The 8,378-nt window shown below is 41.2% G+C and overlaps 1 protein-coding gene across 1 annotated transcript; it reads right to left on the bottom strand.

The window, feature by feature from the left end:
- Positions 1-6,844: 6,844 nt before the first annotated feature.
- On the bottom strand, positions 6,845-7,756 carry LOC130877149 (keratin-associated protein 4-6-like). The gene is made up of 2 exons (XM_057774098.1): positions 7,643-7,756; positions 6,845-7,396 (listed from the first exon to the last, which is right to left on the bottom strand). Exons 1-2 carry the CDS (start codon positions 7,754-7,756, stop codon positions 6,845-6,847), a joined length of 666 nt encoding a protein of 221 aa, XP_057630081.1.
- Positions 7,757-8,378: the final 622 nt, after the last annotated feature.

The raw sequence follows: 8,378 nt of genomic DNA, 5'->3' as shown, positions 1-8,378 counted from the left end.
GGTAGTATCCCTGTTCCTAAAACAACTAGTATGTAAGTCATAGTTTGTCAGTTTTTAATCTTTATTAAAAGTGAAGTTATTTTGCGTGTATTATTTATTTTCTTTTGCTCAAATCTGTTTATGAGTTTATAGACTTCATTGCCTACTGTGATATCATTTTGTTGATATCATTGCAGTATGGGACCAAATTGTATTAATGTATTTCATCTCTGATGAACATATTTCCATCATTTAAACTAGCGTATATCATGTTCTCATGGACGTATATGTCCACATCTTCTAGTGAATATTCTTCATATAATTTTGGAGTGAAGTTTATGGAGTATAAATTATGTTTTTGGTCAACCCTCATAGGTTGCTTCAAATGTTCTTTTAAAAGTAACCATATTAGGTGCCTCGTTAGCTCAGTAGGTAGCGCGTCAGTCTCATAAAAGTAACCATATTGACCCTGAGAGCGTATTTTTTAACACCCCCAAACCTCACCAAGGCTTAAGGAATACAGCAGAAGAGTGAGTAGACAGTCGCTGGAGAATGGGGAAGAAGGGCTGTAAAAATGTAAACTTCTGAACTTGATATGGCTACGAACACTCATGAACTCATGGAGCAATTACTTATATTGTTCAATTATTAAATAAAAGTTGGGAGTCAGATACTGAGGTTAAAACTTGGTTGATCAGAGAAGTGGCAGAGAAGCAAATCTCTGATAGTGATCTCCTTTCTCTGAGGAAAGGTAAAAGTCAAGTGGCAGAACATAGATAAATAGAAGTAGGTTAATTTGAGTTATATATGAGCTAGTTGGGAACAAGCCTAAGATAAGGGCTAGGGTTTTATAATTATTAAGAAGTTTCCATGTCAGAGGAAGGAAAGAGATACCTTGATTGAGGGAGCCATTAAAGGACTAGCGAGAAACATGGCACTAGGGAAATTTCCAGGAATCCACAAGGATGACCCCAGCTAAGACTCTAAGCTACAATGGAGAGGACAGGTAAACTGATCTTTCCCTGTAATCAGATTGATGACTACCTTAATTGTCGTCATAGAACCTTCAACCAGTGACTGATGGAAGCAAATACAGAGATTCACAACAAAGCACTGGGCTGAGCTTCTGGAGACTAGCCCAAGAGAGGGAGGAGTGATAATATGAGCAAAGGGGTCAAGACCACAATGGTGATACCCACTAAAAAAGCTGACCTGAGCTAGTGAGAGCTCACTGACTCTGGAGTGATAGTGGGGGAGCCTGCATAGAACCAAACTAGGTTCTCTGAATGTAGGGGACAGTCGTGAGACTTGGGTAGTCTGTGGGGTCACTGACAGTAGGACCAGGATTTATTCATAGTGCTTGAACTGGCATCTAGGAGCACATTCTCTTTGGAGGGATACCTTGTTCAGCTTATGCCCAAAATAATCACACAGAAACTGTATTCATTAAAACACTGCTTGGCCCATTAGCTCTAGTTTCTTATTGGCTAATTCTTACATCTTAATTTAATCCATTTCTATTAATCTGTATATAGCCACCTGTCTGTGGCTTACTGGCAAGATTCTAACTGGGGTCCATCTCAGGCTTCTCTGACTCCACCCTTCTTCCTCCCAGTATTCAATTCTGTTTTCCCCACCTACATAAGTTTTGCTCTATCAAAAGGCCAAGGCAGTTTCTTTATTCATTAACAAATGAAAGCAACACATAAGCAAAAAGACCTCCTACACCAGAAATCAGTCTTTATTATTTGCTTTACCAGTGTCATTTCTTAGACTATGGCTTACCTTGTTCCTCTTAATGATGTACACCTAGTCTTTCCCCCTAGGATATAGACTTTATAGTCTTTTATTTTTCCTATGTATACTGATAGTTGTTCTAAAATCATGCTGATACTATCCTGTGTTACATGTAATAAGTGCTATTGTATTGTCATTCAACTTAAAAATCAACTAACCTGTATCAATTATACAAAAAGATGGATTTCATTAGACATTTTAATATATGTGCACTGTGTACTTTGATCTTATCTGGCACCTACTGTTATGCTTTCTTCTCTCCTCTTGGTCCCCTTCACTTTCCACATGGTGCCTCTCCACTTTCGTGTCTTGAAAGAAATCCAGATTGCACATATGTGAGGAAAGATACAGTATTAATCCTTCTGGGGATGGCTTATTTCACAAACAAGATGCATCATTCTTCCTTAAGACTAAATAATATGCACACATGCAGGTATGCACACAGGCAGACACATAGGTATGAACACACACACACACACACAGATGCTTTTTTTTCTTCCATTCATTCCTTGATGGACGCTGAGGCTGATTCCATGACTTGGCTGTTGTGAATAGTTCCATGATAAACACAAATCAGTGTTTATTAATGGGGAATTGATTTAAGTGTAATGATAAATATGATAAGCCTGGAATTGATTGCCAATCAAGTGATCTCATGAAAATCTCTCTTTCTCTTACTATGCTAATTAGGACCGAACAAAGCCCAGTGTCTTAGTTAGGTTTTCTATTGCTGTGAAGAGATCATGACCACATAACTCTTATAAAGAAAAAGATTTAATGGAGGAGGCTTGCTTATAGTTCAGAGGTTCGGTTCATTATCATCATGGCAGGAAGTGAGGCAGCATGCAACAGAGAGTCCTCACATCTTGATCTAAAGGCAACAGGAAATGAACTAAAGCACTTGGCCTGGCTGGAGCATATAAAACCTCAAAGCCCACCTCCACAGTGACACACTTTCTCAAACAAGACCACACCTGCTCCAATAAGGCCACACCTCCCACTAGTGTCACTCTCATTTCCATTTATTTATTTATTTATTTATTTATTTATTTATTTATTTATTTATTGGTTTTTCGAGACAAGGTTTCTCTGTACCTTTGGAGCCTGTCCTGGAACTAGCTCTTGTGGACCAGTTTGCCCTAGAACTCACAGAGATCTGCCTGCCTCTGCCTCCTGAGTGCTGGGGTTAAAGGCATGCGCCACCACTGCTCGACCTCATTTTTTTTTTAAAAACCACCCCACCTGGGAGAGAAAAGAAGCTGCAAAAATCAACCAAACTCCTTTAATATTCTTTTTATCTCAGATATTTCCTCAAAATTCTTTATTTGTTCTGGCAGGTCTCCAATTAACTGATAAGGATTTTTAGATTTGTATAGATTTATAATGGCTGTTGATTGTGTCATTGTAGTATCATTTGCTCCTCTAGAGTACTTCCTATATTGGAAAAGATAAGAAATTAGGGTAGTGATAATAATGGGAGAGGAGAATTGAAAGGAGTGTGTCTCGGCCTTGGGCAAAGCTGTCCTTTATTAACAGCACCTCCACCTTAATCTTTAAAAATTTGTATATAATGTTAATTTTATATATTTTTAATAAAAATGTAATTATATCACTCATCTGATGTGGGAGTGATTTCTTTCTAATCTGTTGCTTTCATTGGTTAATTAATAAAGAAACTGCCTAGGCCCATTTGATAGGCCAACCCTTAGGTGGGTGGAATAGACAGAACAGAATGCTGGGAGAAAGAAGCCAAGTCAGTGAGTCACCATGATTCTCCCGCCGGACACAAACGCAGGTTAAGATCCTCCCTGGTAAGCCACCAGCTCGTGGTGCTACACAAAATATTAGAAATGGGTTAGATCAATATGTAAGAGTTAGCCAATAAGAGGCTGGAACTAATGGGCCAGGCAGTGTTTAAAAGAATACAGTTTCCGTGTAATTATTTCGGGTAAAGCCGTGCGGGCGGCCGATGCAGCCCTGCCATTCTTATTACTACACTCATCCCTTCTATCTTCTCCTGTCTTATGTCTCCAAACCTCTCCCATGCCTCCTCACTCTCAAAATTATAGCCTCTTTGATATGTATCATACATAACATATGATATATATGCAAATATGTAAATGTGACAAGATTAATCCATTGACTGTTGCTTGTTTTTATATGTGTTTAGGACTGGCCACTGAAACTGGGTAACCTGTTAGGGGGCTTGTCCCTGGTGAAGAATGTTTCTCCTCTTAGCAACCGTTAAAGGCTCATAGTTTTTCATTTAGGGGAGGGGCCTTGTGATATTTCTCCAATCCATGTTGGCATGTCAGCTGGTGTTGCCCTTGTTCTGCCAGGCCAATAGTGTTCAATTTTAAACCTTGATTCATTTCACAATCTTTAGTTCAAATATAGTGTACTTTGGATAGTAGAAGGTTGATACTTTTTGTATAATTCACAAAACATCATTCATTCATTTCAAAACATGTTAGTCTCTTAATATCCATGGGGAATTGTTTTAAGGATGACTTCCTGATATAAAAATCTTCATACATTCAATTTTTCATACAAATTACCAACATTTTTAAAGTTAATACATACATACTCTTCCACAAATGTTACATGAGTTATCTCTGTGATACTTATAATAATTGGGTCAAAAGGGTGCTTGCTTGTTTTTGCATTGCTGGACATTAAACAAGGGTCTCACACATGCTAGGCAAGTTCTCTACTACTGAGTTTACCTCAACAGCCCTAGTAGCTAATAGAATGTAAATGTGACTTCTGTTATTGTCCCACTGTATTGTTCATAGAATAATGTATTCAATTTAGTTACATTTGTTTTTTAAATATTTTGGTCTTGGGTGGATTGAGACTATTGATTGTGAAGACAATGATGGAGGACTGACTACATGTATTGAATATTATGTGTTAAAATATGCCCAAGATGCTCAATAGGGTCAAACAACAAGGACCCAAAACATTCTGTGCCATGTTCCGGTGGCTTGGAACTTGACCTGGCTGGGGTTTGAGGGAATGAAAAAAAAAAAAAAAACAGACACACATACAGTGAAGATGGGACCCAGTGGCCTGTGCTTGCTCTGTCAGAGGGTACCAAATACACAACTCAAAACCTCGTGTGTTTATTATGTACAGCACAGAAGGAGTCTGCACCTTGGGTGGGTGACAAGAAAGGTTTTGCCAGTTTCTTATGGGTCTGGGGCATTGAGTCCTTGACATCACTGTATCCATGTCAACAATGCATATCCACTCAGGACTTCACCCACCCTTACTGTACTCACTCAAGGCTTCCTTGGTTCCCCTCAGTACTGCAAGAACCATCTGCATCCCTTTCAAGCCCAGACTTGGGAGAGAACAGAGATGTTTACTTTACTTTTGCCAATTATTGACTCAGTAGTTTGAAAATTCTCTTTTTCCAAATGTGAAATAAGATTGTTTTAATACATTAATATTGGTTTAAGAAGAAGCCTCATTTTAGTCTTCATTTGCACTTTTCTGAATTCTGTTCAGATCCACTACTTCTTTATGAGTTCAGTCATGCGTGTTTATTTCTGTGTTTCTCAAACACCACCAAGTTTATAACTTGGTTTTCATTTTTCTGTTGCTGTGTCTGGTGACTGCAAGCTCTACATGGTAACAGCCAAATTTGGCTCTTTTTTTTTTTTCTGATGATAAAGACTTGTCCTTCCTCAAGATCTAAGAGATGTTTATCTATAGTTCTTACAAGAGTTTCAAGGTTTTTATGTCTTCAGCACACCTGGGCTATAGTTTTGAGGATTATGTGTACTAGATATTATTTACTCCAAGTACTTTCTGTCTCAACTCACAGATCATTCTCTGAAAATCAATCGGTTACTGCACCTTTCCACGCAGAATATTAAAATTTTTACTTTTCTGTTACCAGTGTCATCACAAATCAATCCCTCCCCCATGCAGCCATTTATACTGGTAATCAGAAGAATAAGGGCATAAAATATTCCATCTCTACAACAATTTCTAAATGGTCCTCCCACATCAAAATCCTGAGATGGATCCGCAGGTCAAGGCACCTGCCTCCAAGCCTGAGTTTGATCCCTAGGATCCACACGGTGGAAGGAGAGAAACGACTCTCACAATTTGTCCTCTGACACCCCCTCCCAACCTCCACCCCCAACAGATGGTAAAAAGCTTTCAAAATCCCAAGACAGTAGCAAGTATGCTGTGATAAAAAAAAAATTTAAAAGTCATCTCCAGTGGCTATTTTAGGCAAGGCAATACACGGTTTACATGGCTTTCTAGGCTCCTAAAATCAGCTCTTCCACTCAGTGGTTACTGGTTACCAAGGCGACTGGTAAATAGAAAGCATCATGAGATGCCCATCTTCCCATTGTTCAGTCCCAGTGCCTCTATTCCACTAAGTTGTTCCCATTACCACACCAGAGCTTCAACGGGCAAGTCCAGGTCTCTGTAGGGATGTTTTCTATCCTTAGCTACATGACCTGACACAGCTCACATCCCATGCACCATCTCTGCCCAAGTCTGAGACTATGACGTGACTCAGATGAGACAACATAATGTGACAAGCAAAACAAACACACACAAAACAACATCAGTTTAGGAGATAATTGCGTGAAGACTTTATTAGTAAACCAAAGAGAATGGCCTTCCAATTAGCCAGAGAATTCAAAGTTTTTATGGATGAGTTATAAGATGAGTTAGAATAATTATAAATACAGGGAAAAGCAAGGATGACTAACACCAGGAAAAATCAGAGTGCTTTCTTACTTTTGGTTTTACAATCCTTCTGTAGGTTGAAAATGAAATGAGCAAATTTCCCAGGGTTGAGACTGAATCCAGGTCAATAACAGGTCGCTTTGACAAAGAACAGAAGAATAAAAATGAACACAGTAGATAAAGTTGTGTTTACTGAGAAAAGACACAAATCTACTAATGGGATATTGGTGGTAAGGCAGCATAAAGCTTCTTTCCAGAGTAACAACACTGAGTTTGGTATAGGTATAGTGTGGTTATCAGGTAGGTTTGATAGTAGAAGGCTATGTTATGTAGTGGGCCTAATGCATGTTGTTCAACAACTGCAGGGCTCACAGCAGCTAGACCCGCAGCCTTGGGACAGGCAGCCAGGCACACAGACACATGTGGGCTGGTAGCAAGTCCTGGTGACGGTCACAGGTCCAGAGCAAGCTGGCTGGCAGCACAGGTCAAGGCAGAAGGGCTGGCAGCAGGGCTTGAGGCAGCAGCTGGGCTGGCAACAGGGTTTACAGCAGGGCTTACAGCAGCTGGACACACAGCAGCAGGGCTTGCAGCAGGGTGTGCAGCAGGGCTGGCAGCAAGGCTTACAACAGCAGGGCTTGCAGCAGCTGGGCTGGCAGCAGGGTTTACAGCAGGGCTGGCAGCAGCTGGGCTTGCAGCAAGGTTGGCAACAGGGCTGGCAGCAGCTGGACACACAGCAGCAGGGCTTGCAGCAGGGTGTGCAGCAGCAGGGCTTGCAGCAGGGCTGGCAACAGCTGGATGGGCAGCAGGGCTTGCAGCAGGGTTGGCAGCAGGGCTTGCAGCAGCAGGGCTTACAGCAACTGGACACACAACAGCAGGGCTTGCAGCAGGGTGTGCAGCAGCAGGGCTTGCAGCAGGGCTTGCAGCAGCAGGGCTTACAGCAGGGCTGGCAGCAGGGCTTACAGCAGCTGGACACACAGCAGCAGGGCTGGCAGCAGGGCTTGCAGCAGCAGGGCTGGCAGCAGGGCTGGCAGCAGGGCTTACAGCAGCTGGACACACAGCAGCAGGGCTGGCAGCAGGGCTTGCAGCAGCAGGGCTGGCAGCAGGGCTTGCAGCAGCAGGGCTGGCAGCAGGGCTTGCAGCAGCTGGACACACAGCAGCAGGGCTGGCAGCAGGGTGTGCTGCAGCAGCTGCTCACACAGCTTGACTGGAAGCAGGTCCTACAGCAGCTGGGCTGGCAGCAAGGGGAGCAGCAGGAGTTGGTCATGGTGTTGGATGTTGAAAGAGGAGTTCTACTCAAGGGTGAGTTTCCCAATAATCTATTGTTTTCTTTCGTGTTTTGCCTTTTATATACAATACTTCAAAATTTGGGCCAATGAGCAGAACTTGTGTGTGTGTCATTGTTTATGCTAATTTCCCACTCTATGAAGTACTTCAAGGAAGAAGTTGCTCCTTAAGTGTTTTGAATTTCCCTTTAGTAATCAATATGCTTACTTTCATAATTGGTAAGTAAACAACTAAAACTCTTTGAGTTTTAACGAGAAATGAGAAACCAACAGCCTTTCACTAATCAGCTTTAACATTAATCTCTTTTTTTTTGAGTTTCTTTTTTTTTGAGTTTTTCTGCCCCGTCAGCTAGCTCCACAGTTCCTTGTCTTCTTTCTTCTTCTCAGCATCCTTTTTGCTCCCCAAATCCTGCCTATCTATTGGCTATTCAGCTTTTTATTAAACCAGTCAGAGTGACACATATTCACAGGGCACAAAAAGATTATTCCACAGCAGACAAAAGTTTTCAATTTTGATAATTTGCTATGATATTTTAAATGTTCAGTTTTTCCAACAGAGGAAAGTAGCTGCATACACTTAAGTCTTTCTTAATAAAACACAAT

The sequence above is a fragment of the Chionomys nivalis genome, chromosome 7 (genome assembly GCF_950005125.1).
Source record: "Chionomys nivalis chromosome 7, mChiNiv1.1, whole genome shotgun sequence".
Classification (NCBI taxonomy): Eukaryota; Metazoa; Chordata; class Mammalia; order Rodentia; family Cricetidae; genus Chionomys; species Chionomys nivalis.
Note: the sequence above shows the minus strand (reverse complement) of the source record. Positions and strands in the feature narration are given on the sequence as shown.

What these genes read in the sequence shown, in the direction of transcription:
- LOC130877149 (XM_057774098.1), bottom strand. Translation starts at nt 7,756, where the DNA reads ATGACCAACTCCTGCTGCTCCCCTTGCTGCCAGCCCAGCTGCTGTAGG. An exon ending in GCTGCCAGCCCTGCTGCTGT is followed by an intron (nt 7,397 to 7,642) that starts GTGTCCAGCTGC and finishes CCCTGCTGCAAG; the next exon opens with CCCTGCTGCTGCACACCCTG.